This window comes from Grus americana, chromosome 5, assembly GCF_028858705.1.
Source record: "Grus americana isolate bGruAme1 chromosome 5, bGruAme1.mat, whole genome shotgun sequence".
Taxonomy (NCBI): domain Eukaryota; kingdom Metazoa; phylum Chordata; class Aves; order Gruiformes; family Gruidae; genus Grus; species Grus americana.
Window position 1 is genome coordinate 25267633 of NC_072856.1, and position 24372 is coordinate 25292004.

Genomic DNA, 24372 nt, shown 5'->3' on the forward strand with positions numbered 1-24372 from the left:
GCCAGGAGGTTCATAAAGTCAAACAGGGAGCCAGAGGGGTGCAGCCTATTGTAGATGCTGCTTTCCAGAGTATCCAGGCAGTTGGTGGATGCTGTTCACCCTTTATAGCATTATATCTCTGGACAAAGGGTGTTGCTGGAAATTCCTCTGAGCTTCATTTTTTGAGCCATGGCTGGTCAGCTTGTTTGGGATGAGCTGAAGAGTCCTGTCACCGCTTACTTGAGTGGAGAACTCCAAATGAAAAGGGCATTGGGGAGATTGCAATGAAGACCTTGGAAGGAGGTTGTGGTGGAGCTTGATGGGGGGGTGGGGTGCTGCATTCTCGTTGTAAGTAGATGTAGCTGTCTCCACCTTGCCAGGAACAAGGTATGTGCTGAGGATATGGCGAATAGTGCTGTGTCTGTGCCAGTACTCCCTTGACACAGCCAGGGCTCAGCAGGACCTGAAATTCATGTAGAGTCAGGGCTGGCTGGGGGCCCTCCCCTGCTGGATTGGGTTTGGGACAGGGAGCACGTAGGGCTCGTTGGCATCGAGTGAAGGGTGAAAGCTCTGCTGTATCCTCTCTGAAGGCCAGCTGGGGAGACTCATGGGGCAGGGTGGTGAGGTGCAGGAAATGCTCTCAGTTGTGTCACTTTTTCTGCCTGCTGCTGCAGCTGAGCGTGGTGAGGGCTGGGCTGTAAAGAGAGCGCTGGTAGTCCTGAGCTGGTCCTGCGGAAGCCAGGCTCTCTGGAAGTGAGCGGGGCTCCAGCACCTCAGTAATGCGCATTTTTAGTGTCAGAGTGTTGATCACGTTGTGTGCCATGACGTGGACATACTGGGATAAATGTACGGATAAAAGGTGCTCCTGGCACCTGTTGAACCCTGGGCCTCACGTGAGGCTTGCACGCTGAACTGCTGCTTCCCTGCCGCTGCCTCTGCCCCTTTCCTCGCGGAGCGGCACCGCGGGGCACGCCTGCTTCCCAGCTGCTGCTGCTGCCGCCGCGGGGGACGGCGCAGTGCTCCACGGGCTGGGGCAGAGGCATCACGCGTGGGCGCGGGGAAATGGCCGCACGGCGGGGGCCGGGGGCTGCCGGGCTGTGGGCGGGCGCGCGCGTGTCCTGCCCGCCCCGCCACGGCGCCGCAGCGCCCCTTGTCGGCCCCGCCCGGCCGCCGCGGCGGGGGGGTGCGGGTGCTCGGCGCCGTCGGTCAGAGCCGGTGCCGCCGCCGCGCCGCTCGTTGGGAGTCGGACTGGCTCCCCGCTGGCTCCGGTGGGCGGCGGGGGAAGCCCGCCGCGCTCCCCGGGGATCCGCTCCCCGCGGGCGCCGCGGGTGAAGACCCCTCCCGCCCCCGCGAAGGGTTAACACCGCCTCACCTCATCTGCCCCTGCCGCGCCGGGAGGGAGGGGGGGGAGGAGGAGGAGTGCCGTCACTGCGGCGGCTCCCGCGCCCGTTACCTAACCGGTGACATAACGCGCTCCCTCCGCTCCGCTTACGAAATGCCCGGGGCCAGCGCTGGGGCAGGTTCGCAGACCCCGCAGGGAGGCGGCGGGGCCCTTCTAAGCCCGGGCAGGGTGCGCCTGCCTTCCCCCTCCCGCATTCCCGTTACTCCGGGGTGCGGGATGCCCTCGCCCCCCCCCCCCCCCCCCCCCCCCGCCCCGAGGGGCTGCGGACTGCCCCCGTCCACGAGCCGGGCGGAGGAGGAGTTCTCCCGAAGTTTCATTAACAGTTTGCAGCGAGCCGTGTGGGTTGTGAATGGACGGCGCCCGCCGTTATGAATCGGCAGGGGCGCCATTCATCCTCCGGATCTCTGCAGCCGTGGGGACTCGTCAGCCCGAGCCGTGCCTGGATGTGACCGAGCCGGGGAGGGGGGTCCGCAGCCGCCTCGCGTGACGGGGACACTGGCTGGTCCACGTGCGGCCGGGGGGGGGGCGGGAAGGCGGGGGCCGCCGAGCGCAGCCTGCACCAGCCCATGCAGTGCCCACGGGCGCTTCCTCTGCCTCCCTGCTCTGTCAGGGAGAAGAAAGTGCATCGAATCAATTGTAGCTGAAACGTTTAAGGAGGCTTGATGTGAGTCTTGTTTCCACAGGAAAATCTGGGGAGTTTTCTACCAGGGAAAACACTGCAAGTTTTCAAGGGCTCGGAGTGAAATATAGAAGGCATCAGTGGCTCTTTCTTTATTTAGAAACGGGGAGGGAAAGGCAGTGTTGCCTGAGCTTTTCTGTCAATCTTTAATGCAAACACCTATTGTAAAACAGCGCCGATAAAAATAAAACAGCCAAGGATTTCTAAATCGCTGTAACGTAAGAGTCTCCCTACTGCTTGATGGTAATTCATCGAGGACATTTCTCGTGAGACAACTGTAACCTTCCAAATTGATTAACTTGGGTGCGTTAACATCATTCATCCCCCCTCCCCCCGATGGATAGAAATACTCAATTAAGCAAATGTAATTAAGAGCGTGGGATGGAAGGGACCTCTGTGGAACAGTAATTACCAAATATTCTCTTTTTAGCTAAAAGAAAAAAAATATTTTAGGGCCCAAACCCACAGAATAGTCTTTAGATTTGATCGGTTTCTAGCTCTGCATCGCTGTCTTTCAGGTCTAAGCGACCCCCTTTTTATGAATGGTAGGTTTTGCTCAATTGAAGTGACTAGTCTGTTCTCTCTTCCTTCTTAAAGTCTGTGGGCTAGAGGGTGCTGCTGAGCACTTGAGTAATCTTCCTGACAATGCGGAGAAGAAAGACTTTTTCGAAAGGTGTGGTTTGAGCTTGTTTAAGCTTCTGTTCGAGAACTGCAGTGCACAAAAGCAGGATAATCAGATGGCTTCTAATTTAAACAAAGTTGTGCTTGTGTATCGGTTTCTAGTGCGTAGGCTAGAATGTAAAATATTGAAGTGTACCTCACACTTGTAGGCAGAGTATCTTTTGAGGATAAGTTTAATGGCTTTTCAGCAACTTTAGACTTTGTCTTTTTTTGTATGACCCATCTATCTGAATGGATTGCTCCCTCATCATAATTAGGTAACTTCCAAAGACTGTAGAAACTTAAATTCTTCTTGTGCTACTTCTCCGCATTTTTAAGAGTTGCCTTTATAACATCTCAGCAGCTGAATAAAGACTTGCCAGCTACATCAGCTTTTATCTGTGCTTGTCTTTGCATCTTTTTAACAGCACATTACCTACTAAATATACTCCTAAAGCCATCTTTGTCTCTGACAAGGCACAGGAAGCTATTTCCAGTACAACTGAGAGGGCTCCGCTTTTAACAGAAATACTGGTCTTATTTAGAGTGAGAGGTTATAAAAGGTTTAGAGCCATTCCTAGCATAGCATAAACATCCCCACCAGCTTCTCGTGGATCTTGGAGTGCGTGCAATCATGCTTGAACCTGTGAGAGGGGACACCCTGAGGGGTGTTTTCTTCTCTCCCCAGAAGTGCTACTTTAGCAGTTGGTTCGAGCAAGATTGCACAGATACTTAATTTCAAACTAGCAAGGGAGAAGGGAGGAAGAGTCATATTTGATGTTGTTTTGTTCCTTGGGTAGCAACAGGCAGCTTAAATGGTTTAACTCCACCTTTTTTTTTGTACTTGGGAACTGAAGGTTTTGGTGACCTGAAATTTTGGATCCTTCCATTCAGTGGGAATAGAAGCATTACCTTTTACTAGAATATACAATATCATCTCTAAACAAGAAAATATCGATTCTGTACTTTAAGAAGCCATCTAGGCTGTGTTCTAAACCCTTCAATTTTATTACCTAATTTAAGTGCTGGAGACTTTCACCTGTAGTGGTCACATTAGTTTCAGTCCACATTTATCCTAGACAAGCTGCACACAGATGAAATAAGAGTAGGACAGATTGACCCTCTCATTTGAAATTGTGAATGTCCTGCAGTCCCATAGTTCTGCAGCCTCACGTGAGGAGCGGTGGGCTGGGTGAATGGGAGCAGCTCTTCCAGGCTCTCATGGCACCAGTGAATGTTTCTCACCTCTGTCTGACGTGACAGACACATCTTACATTGCTGCTGTGTTCTTCCGTCATCTCAGTAAAACCACTAGGAACTGGCTATGGGAGCTGTCCCTGTCTCCTGGCTTGTCATTGCTCCTGTGGCACAGGAGTAAAGCAGACATACACTTGTACTCTTGTTTCCTGCTGTAAATACATAGAGGGCCTGAGCTTGCTTTCTGCTGTTGTCATCCTCCTGCCACCTTCACAAGGCCTTGTAAAATTCCCTATGTGATGCTCCCCATACTGCTCTTTTGGGGCTTCTGGTATGGAAGTCTCTGTGCTTCAACTTCCCTACTTTTGAACAGGTTACATGGTTTGGATGTGAGTCTTGTTACCACTTCAGCTGTTCTGCAGGATCCCTGTTTTCATACCTCTGTGTCCCTGGAGCAAATGCTAACTTCTCAGTGTACAGCTTGTTTTAATGTTGCTTCTAGCCAAAATGAATAAAATATCACTGGGTGTCTTCCTGCCTCTAATTTCTGTTTTACTCCTGAGCAGTCAGGATCTCTAAGAGTTTAATTCCCTGTTCTGTATATAGCTTCTGAATGAAATCTCTCCAAGTCTCACTGCTTTGGAGCCAGGTTCTGTTTTCCCCAGATAGCCTGCGGATGTTACAAATTCTACCTACATCAGCTTCCCCACGCTTCTGTTGGAGGGGGAGGAAGTAAATATATTGTGTGGGTGGTGGGGAGGCAGAACTCGACTGCTCCAAACTAGCAGAGTTGTCAAGCTTTTCTACTTCTGTCTTTTTTTGCGTGGTACATGACATGATGAGAGCTTATGAAAGGGGGAAGATCTTGGAAATATCCTAAAACAAAGCAAATGCTTTTGCTGTGCTTAGATCCATCTTTACACCTGCTCTGTCCTGATCTGTTATGCACTGTAGGAGCTGAGGTGTAAAACTTGAAACAAATGTTAACGCTACTCATGCTATCTGCAGGCTTTGCAAACTGGCCTGTGAAGTAAGATGCAAATTGACTCATGCTCAAGTTGTTTTTTCTTTTATGCCTACTTAAAAGAAAAAACTAATCCTGGAACGTAATCAGGCTGTTAATGTAGAGTTTAAATACATCATGAGAGCAAAGGTTTGGGAGGAAAAGAAAAAAACCAAACAAAACCCAAACACCAACACCACCCCCCAAAAAACCCCAAACCACAAACCCCACAACCCAAGCCAAATGTGAGATTTATACATACATGATACATGCAGGGAAATTCCTCCTGAGCCCTAAATGCTGGCCATGATGATCTGCTCTATATACCCTGCATGTGTTAAGCAAAGGAATCAAGCTCTGCACGGCAGCAGACTGGGCTCATGGATTTATTAATATATTGTGTCCATGACCACATACTCAAAACAGTAAGTGTATTTTTTTTTTTTAGGGACCTTGCATGTCTTCCTCCCTCATAGGCCCCTGGAGATCAGAAGTCAAACAAAAGTAGTTTCTTGGGTAGTTCTGACTTCGGGAGTACCTCAGTTTATTTTGGGGGGGTGGGCAGGAGGATTTTGAATTTATAAGGGGTCAGTGGAAAACTTATCAGTAAGCTTGAATCTGTTACGTGGAGGTCCACGTGGCTATTGCAAAACCTAAAGGATCCACAGATCCAAAGGGCTGAAAAATCCCTATTATTCTTTAAAAATAATTTTTAAAAGCCCTAGTGTTTCTGGAACTCTTCTCATTTTTAGAATTTTTAGCTGTTGAAACAGTCACATAGCAGAAATGTCTTAACAGTTGTCACTTAGACACAAGAACTTTTTAAAAGATCTCCAAGAATGGAAATAGCTTTGGGAAAGATTAGATGTTTTATTAGCTTTGTAGGCTTTTCAAAGTCTTCACAAAAATTCAGCAAGGAAACCAAGCTGCTTCATATTCCAGTAGGAAATCAAGAGGTCAGAAAATCCCTATACAGCGCTGTCTAACTTTCCTGTCATATACAGTGAAGGGCAGGTGTATTTGCTGATGGATGTATAAATATAGTTTTTATCTTCATGTGTAAAATCTGACACTTTCTTGGAAGATGCAACTTTAAAAAGGGTGGCTTCTGTGGGTAATATGTCAGTGCAGAGAATGGGAAGGTGACAATGCAGGGTTATTAGGTATCTTGTAACACGTTTTAATATGGCTTGGGCTTTTAAATGAAAGATTCTGGGAGAGCCCTTGCAGCTATTGCATCACTTGCCAAAAATAGCATCTTTACTGCATAAGGCAGCCTGTCTGCAGTGTGGATAGGCTTGAGAAATTAGTGCTTCTTGTGAATGATGTTCAGTTATTTTTGCTTCTCAGCTAAGCAGGTTTTTAGTCTAAATTTTGAGGCAGAATGAAGATAAAAGGGTTTATATTCTGTCTCTGGGGGTGGGGTGAGTTTGGAAGTAGCAGTGTCCACAGTTCTGTCTGCAGCATGATTCTAAAAATACATTTTTAAGCTTACTGAAATTACAATTTAAAGACACTGATAAATATGTTCTTATATTGTAACTGTCTGGGGAAGGGAAGAAAAAAATTGCTTTGTGTAGCACGAGGTAGTCTGCTATTCTCATCAATCACTTAAAATTTAGGGGGGGGTTTGGGTTTTTTAAATTGCAATTATACAGTGCAAGCAAAGTATAATGCTAATCTAAGTTCATATTAAAAAAACCCCACAAAACCCAAATCCCTTCCCTTGAAAACAGAACGTATGTTCTACAGTGTTTTTTCCCTTCTCTTATTCTGAAATCTTAGTCAAGATGTACCAGCAAGGGAGTGTGTTTGTATTCCAGTGGTGTTGCTGAACCAGACAGGTCTGCAGCACAGCATTTTATTTTTAGACTCTAGGTTGCCATTTTTATCCTGTAAAAAATATTCATCAGCGTCTGGGTGACAGGCCATCAGTTTTTATAAATGTGTCAGACCACGTTTTTTTCCACCCCTCTCTCTCTACTTCTCCTTTTATGTCCTGCTGTATGCATTTCTTTTTTAGGGGAAAGGGAGAGGGGGAACTGATTTTAATTCATGCATTAGTTTTTTTTTTTCAATTCACAGATCTATAGCGTCACACGGTTCATTCATCTTCTGTACTCAGCTGCTTACGCAGCTTTGCTTATTGTCTGCAATGGGTGAATTGTTCTGGTGCATAGAGCTGAAGGCATGGGAAGGGGTGAAATGGGTTTGCTGCTGGACTGATTGCCTCAGCTGCCCTCTATGCTCGCCCCCAAAATACCCTGATGTGACAGTGCTATTGAGAAACAGTTTTGTGTATGGTTTCAGGGAACTTGTCAGGTATAAAATGACTTCCTGCAGAAGCTATTGAAGATCTCTTTGCAATAAATTTATCTAGGTCAGCTGACTTCTAAAAATAGAAGTGGGGAGATCTCTTCTGGTCTGGGATGTTGAGAAGTCGCTAGTGCATGGCAGTAGGGCCTCTGAGCAAAGCGGTTGTAGGATGGTGAGGCAGTAACTCTCACTAAGTGTGAATCCATAGCACAAATTTCTGCTTGTGGCAGGAGAGCCACATGTTACAGTTGCTTTCTTGGGTGCTGGACTTCTGAACCTCCATAGTGCAGCTGCCCTGTATCTGTGCAGAAAGCCTGAGGCTTTCATAGAGTTTCTTCTTGAGTCCTTGAAGAGTCATCTAGGTTTGCAGGGAACTCAGCATGGACTGCTGTCACCAGAGCAATTGGTACAGTCTCCTGCTGGCCCCTTCCTTTTTCCCCTGAATCCAAACATGGGGATCTTGCTGCAGCAGTGGTAGAAGCTTGCTTTTGAGTGACTCGGCTGCTTTCCCTGGTGTTGGGGAGGAGTTGTTGCTTGCCGGAGGTGGCAACCAGGAGCAATTTGGTGCTGGAACTGAGCTAGCTCACGGCCAGAGGGGGACCTGCCTAAGAGGGAGATGGGTGGCATAACGGTCTAGCTGTGTACTTAAGTTTTACCTGAACGATGGGAGATATAGTATCTCAAATGCTGAAAGGGGACTGAGAGAAACAAGTGGAAGTGGTGCAAATACTCTATCAGTAGTTGAAGGTCTGAGTCAACTCTGTCCTGATTAGTTTTGATTTATTTGTAATTTAAAAACTTTTGAAGTCTTGCAAGCATTAGTACCCAAGATGGCTTGTTGGGACAGGGCCAGATTTAAGTGTTCTGATAAGTAATGGTAGGTAGTCACAAGTGTGACAGCAATAAAATTATTAGGATGGTTGGTTACTGCTACTTTTTGGGTTAGAAGTGGAGATTCAGTATGCTTAGACTGAATATACACGTGTTAAGCTTTCTTTAAGGGTTGGATTTTGATCTTCTTTGGAGAGGCACTGTAGGTTGAGATCTTCCTAAGGAGGGTTCTCGGGTGCAATTGTGCACCTTTTATATATGGTCACATAATATACTGAGCGTGTGGTATGACTTAACTAGTAACCTCCCTAAGTATGTATAAAGAGCTTATCAAAGACACACTTTATCAGTTGTATTTCTGCTGCATAAGGTAATGTAACAATATGCCTTTCTCAGGGTTAAAACTTGTTTTTCCTTCTACACAGTTAGGTAGCTGTCCTGATATATAACATTCCTTCCTAAAATGGAGCTCTTTCATTTTTGCATATTATGGGTTGTAAACCCTAGGAAAGTGGCCTTCTGGGGAAAAAAAATACAGTGGTAAGTGGTATTCCAGAAGAAATGAAGTAACCCATATATTTCAGATTTTTGATCTGTTTTGACTGTGATAAGTTTGAAACCATGTTGTAAATAAGAGGTTAAGGATTGGAGTCTGGACCTAAAATGGTTTGCTGTCATGAAGGGTAATCATATCTAAGTTGGATAAATGTTACAGGAGAAAGCAGGTAAGGCAGAAGCGTGCTAGTGACTGCATGAAGTGAGCACAGGCCTGGCATGACGTGGCTGGTCAGAGCCATGAGTGAAAAGGCTTCTCCATGTGTGAGGCTGCTCCTGTGCAGCTGCACGTGTGCCTTCAGCAGGAAGGTGCAATGGTGGCCAAGTTCATCCATGCAGACCTAGGTTAGCTAGTAAACCCTGTTCTGCCCAAAAAAATGCCAAGGAACACAGTGTGGGTACATGGTTCCAACACAGCCAGCCTGCGCCTAGCTGGGGTATTGGTACCAGTTTGGCAGCAAGTAAAGTGAACCAGCCTGGCTCCCACCAGGGGCTATGCTGGCTATCTGCTTTCCTTCCCAGGGGCTGTACGCAAGGAGGTTTGTTGTTTGGGTGAATCTGTGAGTCCAAGGTGTTCCTCAGCTCTCCGGGAGGCTGAAACACTCCGTATGGAGGCAGCCAGTGATTCTGCGGGAGATGACCTGGGTCCGGATGGGCTCATGAGCCAAAAGCTAGCTGGCTACGTTATGCGAGAGTATCTGTAGCTCGCTCTTCTCAGAGACCATCTACCTGTCTTTCCCAGGGAATGTTGCAACGGTCATCCTTGTTGCAGACTTAGATGCCTCAAATGTTTATTATATTTGGCACAAGGCAGGGTGCTGATGAGGGTGGGGAAGAAATGCCTGAGCAGTTCTGTAGCTTGGGGTGACTGGAGCTGGAAGTTAAAAGGCAAAATCAGTTTCCTACAGTGTTAGTTTTCTTAGTCTTTCTGTGCTTCCCAGTTTGCCTATTTTTGATGTATTGTTGACGCACTGAAATTCTACTCTATAACTTGCATTTGAAATGAAGATTTTAATTCTGGAGATAGGGAAAGAGCATGATTTTTCTAATAGATGGAATATATTTAAATAATTTTGGTATTTTAAATGTACTTAAATTTTTAATTGATTTGCTATCTGCAAACCTGTAGCCCAAAGAGATTCTGATAGAGGCGCCCATCAAAGGGTTGCCTGAATGTCTCATCTTATAAATTTTGTTTTATCTGTTAGATTTACCTGTTTAATAAGTTTATTAAAATAACTTGAAAAATCCACAACTTCAATTTAAAGGACAGAAAGTTAGACAAAATGATCAGCGTCATTGCTTACCATGATTAGGAGGTGGTGGAGAAAGCACTAAATCCCAAACTAGCAGATCAATTTCAAAAAGAACAGGAGGAGACGATGCTGTCCCATGCAGGATGGAGTTCAGCTTCCTGTTAAGGTCTGTATTAGTTGTTAAAAATTTACATGGATTTAAAACAAAATACTGTAAAAGATCTGATAGCTTTTTTCTGAGAATTTGTCCCAAATCACCAGCTGTAGTCCACCAAATCATGGAGCTGCAAGCTGGAGACAGGAAGAGTATCCTGGAGAGGTATCACCATGTGCTCGGTGGCTTCTTAAATTCTCCCCTCAGTACCTATTACTGATCACTGCCAGAGACCACGTCTTGGGTTAGCAGGATGTCTGTTCTGAGCTGGAAGGTCTCATTTTGTGAAAAACTACTATGCTATGAGACAGCTTGTCTACAGTATGTTTTCATTTAGTTACATGTGTTTCTCTTCTAATGACCTGATGTGTTGGGATGTGCCATGCCTGTACTGAATGATGCATTGTGCTTGAAATATACCCAAACCTACATTTAAAGATTTCTTTGAGACTTTGTGTTTTGTGTAATTCTAAACAGTTCAGGTCCTAGTCATGAAGCTGTGAAAAGTCAACCAGTGTTTCAAAGGTGTAGAGAAAGGATTGTATTTAGCACTGCATTCTGGGGTCTCCTGACATGTACAGCAAAAAATTACAGAATTTCATGCTCATAGTCTGATCTTAAAAAGCCATTACAAGATGCTGTTGCTTCTTTTCACGCCCCAAATGTTTTTGGAGACTGGTGTCCTTGCTTTGAATATGGAGGTGCTTGAGTAAGATGATTTATTGCCAGCACAATGAGGGGTTCCAGAGGGAACCCCTTCCCAGTTTGGATCCTCTTCATGAACCAGAGTGTCTGTTATGTTAGGACCACTGTGCGTTTGTGTGTCATATCTCTACCTGCAAGTAGCCTCTTTTTCATGAAGAGATGAGCAGAGACATTCTGGCAGTCAAATTGTGTGTTGAGATGGGGAGGGGGAAAAATGGAGAATTTCTCTGCCCTCTGACAACCTGAGGAAGCCTAGAAGCATGTGATTAATAGAATGTATGACAATCAACAAATTAGGCTCATTTTCCTTCTCATCCATTAAGTGGTTAGTAATGAACAGATTCTTGTTGCAAGTTTGTAATGCTGTTTCCAGAGTTGCGTTTGTCTTGTTCTGCACTACTGTCTTACATCTCAGAGCTCCTCCAGCAGGTCAGGTTCCTTATGCTTGCTGTGCTCTTCAGAGTCAGAAACAAATTTTTTTCTCCTTTGAGATATCCTAATTTCTAGTCTTAATTGTCACCAACTTACATTTTCTTCCCAATGTTAACCTGAGCTTTTCCTTTTCTGGTGGTTACACTACATGAGCTTATGAAGAGCGTATAAAACCCTTTTAAACTCATCTCCCAAAACAGGTAACTCTTAATCATCTTAGCAGCCTTTTTTTTTTTTGCAGCTGTTCTCATTTAAATTACTTAATGTATTATTGCTTTCTGTTACTATGGGAAGCACCTCAGTGGATGCAATCAGGTTATATAAGTTGTCTTTATAGCTGCATCAGAATGGCAGCTTATAGTCCCCTTTATATTCAGCCGCTGCACCCCAGGTACCTTTCTTCCATTGCATACAATGGTCACCTCAACTCTAAGCAAAGTTAGTCTCAAGTGGGTGTCTTGACATATGATATCGCCATGTCACCACATAATATCTGGCAATATTATGTTTTTATTACTCTGGTGTATTAAACCATCTAGTTCTTTGTGGTGTGATGCTGTGATCCTTTTCAGTACCTAGATTGTCTGTGACGCTTATAAAGCATTCTCTTCTTTGCACAGTGGACACTACTAACAGTGCTTAGCAGGATTTGTGATGAGATCAGGAGTGTAATTAGTAATTTGTTTTTATCCTGATAAAATTCCTTTTTTTGGTCTGAACCATTGTAGATACCTCCCAAGGTAGCTCCTGATGGTATTTTAAGATTCTTATGCTTGGGCCAGGTCACCTTCACGGTTTTGCCTAGTAGACATGGAGCATTATTCTTGTCTAAACTGGTCATGCCTTTAAAAAGTTTGGCACAGTTTGCCTTTTGATTAAAAATGGATATAGCGCTGCATTTTATCCCAATGTCCACTTTCTTCTATGCCTGTGATTATTCTGAGACCTTGCATAGCTTTGACTTGAAATGAATATGCCCGTAGCTTGCCAAGATCAGTTGTTAATCCTCTTATATTTGCAGGTGTTGGTTTTTGTTGCCATGTCACTGACTTGAATTTATTTTTCTGCCTATTACAAATAAATAGTGAAAGAGAAAAAAAAATCTCAAATTTCTTTTAAGGACTTCTTATGTAGAGCCTTCTTTCTTCTTTGCAGGCTCCAAACCTAGAGGCCATTCTAGTGACTGCTTAGTTCCTTCTCAGAAAAGCAACTTACCTTTGCATGTTTCCAGTGGCGCAAACACTAAAACCCTTCCGATGGTGCCAGTCCTGAGCTATCTGATCTTAAAAACTTTCTTGTTGTATTCACCTTCTCCTAGAGGCGGGAAGAACCAGAAATGGTAATTTGAACGACCTCGGCGCGTGTGCTTTCTTGGCCTGGTTGTGCTTGCAGTGACAGTCAGCGTCTGTCACGTATTTCACAATGACGAACAAATGAGAGCTTGTTTTTGCTGAATATTAATACTATGCAGTAACTCTTACGGTAGTGTCTTGCTGAGCACAAGTCAGCTGTAGCTTTTGCATATGCTTAACTCAACTTAAACAGACTTGAGCAGATGATCTGAACAACTTCCTTGCTATTGCAGAAGTTAAGTTCAGGGTACTCTTGGGTTCACCTGACGTTTTCTGGATCAAAAGCCTCGAAAGCAGCAAAGCTCTTAAATTTGCAGCAGGGTGGGGCTTCTGAACACAGGAGACAGAGTGACAGAGTTCCTCCTCCCCCCCCAGACTCCCATATCCATAACACAGCAGCCCCATGACTAACAGGAAAAGACAACCTCATGGCAAAGACTGGAGTGTGGGCTCACGTAGAGGCAATTGGAACTGATACTGCATAAGCGTTGCCCGTGACTTTCATGAACTCTTCCTTGTGGCTTTCTTGTTGGGATTTCTAGGTGGCTTCTAGCTCTCAAGTCTAAAGAAACCTTGAGAGTGCAGCGCCCAAAACCCTGTCTTGCTGTAGTTCTGGATGAAATGGGAACTTGTCGGTGCTGTGATATTTATAGAATATTTTTCTACCCACAATCCTAGCTCCTAGACACAAGCTGTTACCAAGTAAGTGTTTGGTTCTGGGAATTGAACCTTTTTCTGTAGCCTGTCTTTTCAAAGCCTGACCATTAGGTGTTAGCTCCTTTGTGCAGAAAAAAGCCCTTCATAAGAAAAAAAAAATATAGAATTTCTAGGATTTCAGCTCGGGTACAGATGATCATTCTGATGAGGCTTCCTATTTCAGCAAGTTAAATTGAGAATAGAAGTGAAGTTTGTCTTATTTTTGCACTGAGTTTTCTGTTTTTATTTAATAAAAATGCAGGGAGTTACTGCTGTCTTATTAACTTGCAGCCGGCATGCTTATCTTCTTTGTTCTTTGTTAAATATGAGCTGGCATGTGTTAGACTGCGTTAGCGTTCACTCTTTGGGACTTCAGTGGTTTCTAAATTTGGCATTGCTAAGCCGGTGCCCTGTTTGCTTGAATCAATTGGGGCTGCTATTTTTAGCAACAAAAGGGAATTGAAATAGCAATTTTCTTTCCATGTAATAGATCCCCAAGAGGAATACTGATGCAAGCTCTCTGTCATCCCATATTCTCCCCCTCCCCAAAAGCACTCAGACGAAAGGCAGCTGTCACGGTTTGCGGCTGTATTAATCTTTAATCAATCGAGTGTTTTCTGCATTCAGGTGTTCAGGGAAAAAAAGGGTCACGACGAGGATCTGCCTAGAATAACTAAACACTCGTGCATGGCCTGTGCAGTCAGAATTTGTGGGTAACGGCAGGGATAGAGCAGCTAAAAATAGTATTTGCTTCCAGTGTTTCTCCAGTCTATTTTTGATGCTTGATTTTGATAAGGTTGATTGGACTCTTACTAAAAATAGCCATTCCTAGCAAGCTGAGGACAAAAAGTAGAATATTTTTAACCAGCACAGACTAAAGTACTTTTGTTGGCTGGAGATAATCTAGAAGCTTGGTATTGGTCAAATGCCAGTGTTTTATATAAATCTGTAATAAATGAAGCACTGCTTGATGCCAAGCAGGGATAGTCTTTTCTCCCCTTGCCAGCTTTTGTTTTCCCCAGGAGCTGTCATATTCTTAATATAGCCTCCGTGTTTCGTAGCAGAAGAATCTCAAGTCTTCAGTTATTTATGTGTTGTACTTTAAACCTCTGCTAAGGTTAGCTGTGCTATGAAGTTTCTCTCAACTGTATTGCTTCAACAAGACACGCTAGGTTCCTAGTTTATTCGTTATGTTGATGTCTGCTACAGCTGGGTGCCGTGACAGACCCTCACTCATATCAGGATTGAGTCTTGCAGGACAGGGATGGCTCTTCTGTGTGAATGGAGGATGTAGCTGAGAGAGTAGCTCTGCAGTGGCCATTTTGACAACAAATTTTAATACCTCTTAGGGGATCAGAAATGTAGCTGAGCTGCCTGCCTTGAGATCTGTTTGTTAGCTTAATTTTTTGGCAGGAAGAGTATAGATTGCTGGACCCACATCTTTCTAGGGGGAATAACGTTGTTAGTGGCTTGAGTTCTCCATCCTAGGTAATGACGTGCATGAGTGCATCTGCAGTACTTTGAAAGATTGCCTAAAACCTCACACTTTTCTTAATGAAAACAGGGAAATGGCTGAGCTGAAATGAATTTGTAGTTAGAAGAGGCTAGTAGAGAACATGCATAATAGTTGTTAGCTTCATTGTGCAGCTAGTCAAAGCAGTGCAAGGAGTATGCCTGGTGCTGTTTGCTACCAGCCACATAGATAAAAGTATTCTATGCTTTATCTCCATTAGGCATCTCAAAAGCTTATTTTGCCATGGAAAACGTGTGTTTGTATCTGAAGGCAGGCTTTATCTCTTTAAGCTTTGTCTTCACTGTAGTCTAACCTTGAATTGGGGAGTCACGAATCTATAATCTTGTTTCAGCATGATTGCTCTGCAGAACTGCAGTAGAATTTTCTATGCTTGCTGTTGCTCCCCCTCCCTGTGTCAATGCTGGTCCTTGTTCCCGTCGTGAGACGAGATGATTTCTACATGCCTGCCTCATGCTTTACTGCACCATTCTTTGCTTTCATTTTAAGATGTCCTGGCTGCTTAAGAAGCAGATAAAAGTATTTTTTCTGGGCCTTGAATATTCACTTCACTGACAAAACAGACTGCCTTGGTCTGCTGGGTGCTGCTTTTGCCTGGCTGTAGAATGGTAGCCCCCTTTTTAACAGCAGGTAACATTTATCCAGTGTACCTCTTAAGAGGTGGTGGATGTTTTCTAGGTGCCCTCTTATTTGGGAAGGCAGTGGCTCTTACTTCTTACAAGTAGAAAGAACATGTGAGCTCCCCCCAGCGTTGGTGGTACCTTATCCCGTGCATGTCTAGCCATGGGCTGTAGGATTTCTGAAGGATGCAGGTGCTATTGAAGCATTTGCATATTCACCCCTCTGTAAGCCTTCTGGAGAAGACTCTACATTTTTAGCCCCTAAAATCATGTACCACTGGGCATATTAATCTTCTAAACTGAAGTCACTGACTGGTGACTATGAAACACAATGCGTTTTTTTAATAACAGGAAAGCTGTTCCCTTCTAGCGCAAGACCATGTATCTCGCTGACTGCTGAGTTCATTTAACTTTGCCCTATGTTTGTCAAGGGTTGCCTTGAGTTTGATACTGGACAGGAAATGATGCCAGTGCTTACGCACTGCGTCGTATCTGTTGTATATGTGACAAAAGCTATGAAACACCATGTGAAACCTTAGGAGGTGAAGTGGCTAGGTGGTATTAAGGTTTAGAGAATTAGTGAGTTGCGCGTCTATCAATAACTAGTCCAGTAGTAGAGGCTATGGTGGATTTCTGTGTAGCTGTGTCTTAAATTGAAGAGATCACTATAAGAAATCAAAGATGTGTAAGTAAACTCAAAGCAGGAGCTGAAAAGGTTGGGGTTTTTTTTTGTGGTGGCTTGTTTTATTTCCTTCCCCACACCATATGGGAAGCAAAATTCTGACACAGTCTTTAGGGCAAAGATGCTATACTGTTCTAAGGTGGAGATTTTTGTGATTTATGGAAATGATTGCTTGATGCGTTAAATTTTTAATTACAGTATTATCCTTAACTGCTGATCTGAGTTCTTGTGCAGATGACTTGTATATATGCAATGGCAGTTGAAAGATCTAAAGCCTATATATGGCATATCTCTTGTGAGACCCCACCTGGAGTACTGCGTCCAGCTCTGGCAGCCCCAGTAGAAGAAGGACGTAGAGCTGTTGGAGCAAGTCCAGTGGAGGGTGATGAAGATGATCAGAGGGCTGGAGCACCTCTCCTATGAGGACAGGCTGAAAGAGTTGGGATTGTTCAGCCTGGAGAAGAGAAGGCTCCAGGGAGACCTTATAGCAGCCTTTCAGTACCTGAAGGGGGCCTACAGGAAAGATGGAGAGAGACTCTTTACAAGGGCATGTAATGATACGACAAAGGGTAATGGCCTTAAGCTGAAGGAAGGTAGAGTTAGATTAGATATTAGGAAGAAGTTCTTTACTGTGAGGGTGGTGACACTGGAACAGGTTGCCCAGAGAGTTTGTGGATGCCCCATCCCTGGAAGTGTTCAAGGCCAGGCTGGATGAGGCTTTGAGCAACCTGGTCTAGTGAAGAGTGTCCCTGCCCATAGCAATGGGGTTGGAATCAGATGATCTTTGAGGTCCCTTCCAACCCAAACCATTCTATGATTCTATGATAACTTTTTCTAGTGGTGTGAGCAGATGGTGCCCCATACTGCTTTTTGTTGTTTGGAGACCTTGATACTACATCAGAAGTTTCTCTTTGCACACTTACACTTTAAGGCTGTATCCAAAGCATTGGTGGATTCAAAGTCACTTATGTGGTGTACAGTAGTGGCTAGCATGAATGGTGATTTTAAGTGTTTTGCCAGCTTTCCCACTTACTGTCTACCATTTTGAACAGTATAGGGTCAGTTGGAATATAAGACTGTTCATGCACAGTTGAAATGAAAGCTGGGCTGAGAGGATAAAATCCATGCAAACATCTGTAACTCATTATAACAATGATTATGCCAGTCTTACCTAGTCAAGAAAGTGTCATTATGTAGAAGAGCAAGAGATGTTCCTTTCAGTGTGAACTCACTAGGGCCAGGCTGTGTGGACTTCGACTTGGAACAGGAGTCTTTTGGGCAGGTTTTTCAGAACTGAGAAAAGATGATGTTGTCTTGCATGTGTCAGCTCTGTACTTACACATATGCTAGTTTCAAAAAAAAGCATGTCTTGAGATGGGAAATCAGTTCCAAATGCAGTCTAATTATTTTGTGAAATACCTTGTGTCTCTGGTTAGCGGTAACTTCCTGGGGCAGAACATCTCCAGCCTAATGCAAGTGCATATATTGATTTATTAAGAGTGAGCTGTTTTCAGAGTATATCATGTTGCTGGATACCTTTCCTTATTTTTCTTCCCCTTTTCCTCTACAGCCCCAAAAGTCAGGGGAAGATGGATGTTGACTTATTTGCCTAAAATCAGCTAGTGCTTCAATACAAACTTCCATTCAGGCAAACTTATTCGGTGGGCTCATGCATGAGCTGCCTGGGCACTCTTCTCACTTCTCTTCTGGAGACAGCAGATGGCTGAAGTGGGAAGCTACTACAGTTAGTCTGACTACTGAGTAAATGTGTATAATCATACTTATGAGCTGGTGCAACTTTCTTGTGCAGACAATAACTTAATTCCTACCCTACTTGCTTTGCCTTCTTTAAGCTCTGCCAACTGCAGTCATTTTGTAACTTTTGTTGGAAGGCAGTCTGTAGAAGAAACAGAATTTAAAAGCTTAATCCACACTTGGAGTTAGACTAGCTTCAGCACATCAAATTGATAGTAAAGATTTAGTTAAACTGGCACAGCTTTGGAGTGGTTAAAACTGCAACACTTGGCCCTGGGATGGAAACTGGAGATGAACATAATCAATATGAAAATTATAAGTGCCTTGCTAATGCACAAGTCTTACCAAAGCCTCTTTTTTTATCACTCTCCCTTTCCTCATAGCATATACACTTCAGGTAATCCAGAACGTGGAGGAAGATGAGGTGGCTGAGTCTTGACTTTTGTGGCATTGGTGCAATCAGCTGCCTTTACCAAACCTCTTTCCTTGCTTTTAGAGCATAGGGTCTAAGTATTGCGCTCTGCTCTGGCACGTATCTGTCTGTGCAGCCTTTCAGAGTCACCAAACTGCTTGCTAGGATCCCATAAACGGCAGGGTAACCACAGCTCCCTGGCTGAACTGGGGGCTACTGGTCAGCAGCAGGACAGGTCTGTATCAGTGCGTGTTTCCCCATCGCAGTCCTCCGGTGCTGACCTCGATGGCTTCTGCACCAATGCAGCCATTGATGGGAAATCCAGTTGCTTAAATGGGCAAGAGCTGAGCCAGATGGCTTCTCTTGAAGAGCCTTAGGAAGAGAAGTGTGACCTGAAAAAAAGGTGAGATTTAGGTTATACATTGGAAAGCAGTCCTTGTACTGTGTGTGTTCTTCAAAGTGGTGTTGGAGCACAGAGACAAAGTTATCCTTCTCAAAGTGGAGCCACTAATAAAATCATGGTGTTAGTGCCTTCCTGTGAGAAGAGGATTTCCCTTATTACTAAGAAAAATTAGCTGCATACTTTATTCTGATGCCTATGCCTTTATCTGCAGCAGAAGCAAAGCAATGTGTATCAGCTAGGTGCCTGTTTATGTAGGTGATGGCTCAAGCACTTTTTTTTTTTCCCCCTGGTTGGATTTTGTAATGTTTTTCATCATTGATCTATATCAGATTTGTTTAAATTTCTCAAGTTCTGTTCTGGAGGGTACTTTAACCTCTGGACTACAGGTTATTTTAATTTGAAGTAGGGCCTAAAAAGAGAGGAACTGTCCTGTTACTCGTACTTCATTTAAAAATCCCTGATCTTCAGCTACTTAAGTCTCATGCTCCAGCCGATTCTATTACAATTTACCTAAGCAATGGATTCAATAAATGAGGTAAATATCCTTGACTGAAATTGTACTTGCACTTTACTAAGCCTTTAAAGTGCTACAGATGCTTTTTGGAGTCCCTGCCTTATGGAGCATGCACTCTCAGCTGTAGTTGCTAGAAGCTGAACAACTCACAGTGTCAGAAAACAGTATTTTAAAATGCTGAGCTTGTTATCTGGGAATAAAACCATTAAGTCCATGAATTTTGAGTTCAAGGAGGAGAAACGGTCTATAAATGTTACAGGGAATGGCTGTTCTTTAGGTACCTCACTTCCTATAGTGAAGGAAACAACCCCTTTCACCGAGTCACTGAAGTTGAATGTTTTCCAGATTGGGTCAACTTAGAACATGTCCAGCTACTGTTGTAAGCCTAACGGGGAGTGGTGCTGGTACAGGTTTTCGCTGCGCTCTTGTTTGTTTCATTGTTTTGCTAAAGCAATAATGAATTGTGTGATAATGCATAATGTGAAACCCAAGATCAGGGAGGCTGAAACTGAAGCTTGTTAGCTCTTGAACTCAAGGGGTGGTGCCATCCCGCAGGACTGTGGTGCTGTCTGGCTACGTGGGTAACAGTATTAGTACAAGTTTGGTTGCAGGCAAGTGGACTCTTGGGGAACGTATTCTTGATTTCTTCCCCAAGGTCTACTTTTTTCATCATTTGGACCCTTGCTCGACCTTTCTATATGTGGATTTGTTTCTGTAACAAAACTGTTACTCACACTTCCCTAATCATGGCTGGGTAGGGAGTGGCAGAATGGTGTGACCCAGACACTTGGCTTTCTCAATAAAATTCTCTGGGGCTGACAGGGCAGCAGCTAGAACTCTGTTTACTAACCAGAGCATCCTGCGTGTGAAGTATGTGTTAGTATGCTAATGGTACAGTCCTACATATCCTTATCACACTGGAGCTATGGAATCTTGCAAATAAACCTTGAAACCAGGGAAGGGATAACTGTATGTGTATGTGCCTTCATGTGTGGTCATCTGTAAATCTAGCTCGAGTCAGGCGCATGACTGAACCTTTCATTCTTAGCCTGTTATTGCAATGTTGGCTGACTATTCAAGCTCCAATAGGACCTTTGGTGCCTTCATCACTTGTTATTACGTCCACTTAGTTATAGCTAACAGGCACAGAAACTGAAATGGTTACAGCATTTCCTAGCTGTTACTACTCAAACAGAAATATTCTGGCTGCTGTTTGCATGCCAGCTGTTATGGGTGATCTGCAAGCAGTGACTAATCAAATCATCTGCAAACACGTCTCCTTCTAGTGCCCTGAAGGGAAGTTATTGCTGAATCCGAGTGCCAGACAACACCTCTGTCTGCTGTGAGTTTCACTCAGGTAGAGGTTGACCTGAGAGTTGAACCAACATTCTCAGTTCAGTTTTCTGAAACATTAAACAAGCCCAACTATTTGGGCATGCCTACTTCCAGGGATAAACAGTGGAAGCACAAACCAAGCTGTGTTCTGATCTTGACATGATGACAAACAGAAAAATCCAGTATATTCTATAGCCACTTGGAGAATGAGAGCAGAGACAGATGAATGAGCGGAGACCTAAATGAGTAAGGCTGTTGAGGTGTAGGCACTGAGTTTGATGAGAAGGAAGAGCTGAGAGAAAAGAAGTGGTGCTGAATGCGCTTGCTTAAAAAGTAGTTGGAGAAGCAGATTCTGGATAGAGGAGTTGCTACTTGGTGAGCAAACTGAGATATTAGCTACTGGTGTGGTGAGAGTCCTGGAATAATCTGTCAAGCTAATGGCATGTTGAGTCACTCTGAGCTTCTCAGCATGTGGAAAAGAATCCTAGAAAGACTTGAGGCTTGACACAGATCCCAGTCACCCACGGGTGAAAAAGTTTAAGCTCTAGAAGCCCAGCTTGCAACTGATGGCTGCATCACTCACTCATACTTGCTGCTGGTAAGCACAATGGTCACAGGGATCTGAAATCTACTGGAGTGTCAGTAACAGAGACCTGTTGCCCATGTCCTAAAGCATGTGTTTTATTGGATACTTACAGGCTTTAATATACTTTTTATTTATTTTACTATATTCTTAAAACTAAGTTGAGAGCTGGTTTAATAGTCATAACTGAGCTTTTTTTAGTTAAATGACCTGGAAATTTCTCTTAGACTACAAAGCTGCTAAAGAAGCATAATGGGCCAGAGGACTAGCATGAGATGAAGGGGTGCTGAACCTGATTCTTGAAACAACTGTTAGCCTCTGAACTCCATCTCTTCCTCTCCTTTCTTAGATACAGAGAAGTTTTAGTGCGAGTTCCCCAAGAGATTTAGTAAGTTGTACACTTATTCTAGAGACTTTGATGTGTCTCTTGGCTGGAATGAGTACTTCAATAGCCTACTAAACACCCATTGCAGTTGTATCTGAAGCAACTAATGTATGTCTGTTTTTCTTTTTCAGTGATTACAGGAGCTACTGATGGGATTGGAAAAGCCTATGCAGAAGAGGTGAGAATTCTTATCACTTGGAAGTGTATCTTGATCCTTGGCAAGATGTCATGCTGTCTCGACTCTGTCAAGCAGCAGGTCATATCTCCTCACCTTATCTTAACATAGATATCTGTGGAGAAAGATATCTCTTGCTTTGCCTCCCTCAGGTGACAAAACAAAAGTTGTATCCCTTTTTGTTAGTTTCCTTTATTTGTGAATTCTATTGTTAGCCCTTACCTTGTCCTTCAGTTTTTATTTTTAACTTTTTCAGTTGTTACAATTTATTTTAACTTTCTCAACCCTTGGTATTTCCTTTTGGTATTTCCAGGCACTGACTAAATGGCATTTCTAGCTGACTGCAGTGTGTTCCAATTATTCTCTATAGTTCATGAAGTCTCTGAAGCCGGGTTTTACCTCTATCTCTTTTGCTGTACTTTTGCTCTTGATGGATTTGTGGGCTCCAAATGTGGTACTGGAATGTATTGCTTAAGACAGAAAGTGCCCGTTAGTATGGAGCAATTTAGCCTATAAGCCCAGAGAACATCATGACAAATAGTGCTGACTACAATAATTTATAGCAAAAATAACTTTCAACTCCAACATCAGTACCAAAGCGAGCCTGTCTGTACTCATTTTTGTGTTCTCTGAAACACCAGCATGACTTTGTGAGGAGATCAGCTGTGAGAGATTCCCTTTTTCTGGAATCTTTTGCTCTGTGGTGCCCGCAGGGAAAGTAACATTCCTCTTCCCTGGTAGTCCTCATCCTTCAGATATCCCGTCATCCCTGTGTGCCTTGCCACCTGCACCCCGGCTCCCAGATTCCTTTCTGCTGTGCAGAAAGTAGCACCTCATCCTACTGGGCCAAGTTAAGGGGAGTTGGCTGCAAAAGCAATTAAGCCTGATGTCAACAGCACCTAATTCTGGCGTACAGCTGACAACTCACACATGCAAAACATCCCAGTTTACATGGCACTGAAGCAAATGATGCAACACTTAAATTTAACTGTCTAGAGCAAGTGGAAGGAGGTCACTGTGCCCAGGGCATAGCACTATCAGGAGGATCTTCTCTGGTGTGGGAGACTCCCACTGAACATCACAGGAGATTAGTTTCAGGATCTATGTGTTAGGTTATCAGGTGAATGAAACTACAGCTTGCTTTATGTTCTGCTGGTGTCTCTAGGATCCAGGCTGCCTTCGAACACCATTGTGTGCTGCTGGCAGCCCCCTGTATACAAACCCTATTAGGAAAGCTGATCACAAGTATGAGATGCTGCTGGGAAACACCTGACTGTTTCAGCTTCTCTGCTGTAGTTGCTGTAGGCACATAGCACCCCAAAGGGTACAAATATTAATTCTTGGGCAATAGAATAAAACACATTTCTATTTTAAAAAATTATTACTGTCATTTATTTATTTAGAATAAAGCACATCCACCCTTTGACAGTTTAAGTGGATGAAGAATACTTGGTGAAGTCAAGTGTGAATGCAGGTTGAAATGTGGAATACCTGAAAAGACTTCTCAATCTTTCAGTTAACTCTAGAGATGTCTTCATAAGACTGTTGGTGGAGGCTTGACTTTCTACTCAATTCCCTTCATGATGCTATAAATGCCACTGGCAGACAGCAGCTTGGTCACTGATGGCTGTGATTATAATCATGCAGATTACTTCCTTCTTCCTGGAGGAGTTTGAGAAATGTGACGGTGTGTTGAGAATCACCTCTTTGAAAGTTTGACGTGGTCACCTGTAAGTGATGGAAGAACATTACAAGCTCATGAATTCTCTGGTTATGCTCTGCTTTGGTTACTTTCCTTCTTTTCCAAGCAAAGACCCATTTTTACGCTTTTTATTCTTGCAGTATTAAATCTCTATTCCTTGCTCAGCACTGGTATCCTTTTCATCACTAGACCACCCCTTCATGATAGGTAGTGGCATGGTAAATGCAAGCTTTCTTCTCTGTCAGGGCAATGCTTGCCCAGTCTTTGATTCCAAAGCAGCATGATTTTGTTCGGTTTTTTGGGGTTTTTTTAAAGGATATGGTCAGGAGTTGCTATTTGTTGCCCCTCTCTTGCTGTCTGCTGTTTGCTTTTGCAAATCATGAGTTAAATTTATCTTAGATGTATTTGTATGCTAGTGATAAACCAGAGGTGGTGATCCCGTTCAGTACTCTGCTATGCACATCTGCTTAATATTGCTTTTTTGTAGATCCTCTTGCTATACCTACTGTAACAAGAGCTTTAACTCTGCTTTGGTGGGGTCTCAATGACATTCCTTTCCCTCTTGGAGAGAAAGGGCTTTAGCAGCAGCTGTGTTTTGCTACCAAAGTGGAAAATGTAGTACTTGCTAACACAGCATTTCAGGAAATCAAACACCTACATCCACCAACTCTGTTAAAATAGTGACTCTTGCTTGCATTAATCTTTAGACTACAAGAGCATCCTACCAATGTTTGGTACTCTGGGTGAGTTTCTGTGATTAGTTTTAAGGTCTTCTCATTCAGCCTGGGACACTGGCCAAAGATCCAAGTATAATGGCAGGTTATCTGTGAAGCAACTGGGTCTTCCTTGTTTCTTATATAAAAACTTAATGAGTTACTGAGATCTCAGAGGACCATTAGTGCTCTTTGGACTATTGTAGTTCCTTTCAACCCACTAGGTCTCTACCAGTGAATTCAGAGCACTCAGCAGAAACTCATCTGGTTGCATCAGACTCACACTGAACTTGCCATTGAGCACTGTATCTTTTCCAAGTTTGATTACTTCTCTTAAGTGGTATT

General features: G+C 43.8%; 1 protein-coding gene across 1 annotated transcript in view; it reads left to right on the top strand.

Annotated features, from left to right (window-relative positions):
• Positions 1-24372, top strand: part of HSD17B12 (hydroxysteroid 17-beta dehydrogenase 12) — a 91733-nt gene that overhangs the window by 12496 nt on the left and 54865 nt on the right. Inside the window, exon 2 of the mRNA XM_054826439.1 lies at positions 21569-21615. Within this exon, the coding sequence (XP_054682414.1) occupies positions 21569-21615 (47 nt within the window). The remainder of the gene's footprint in view (positions 1-21568; positions 21616-24372) is intronic.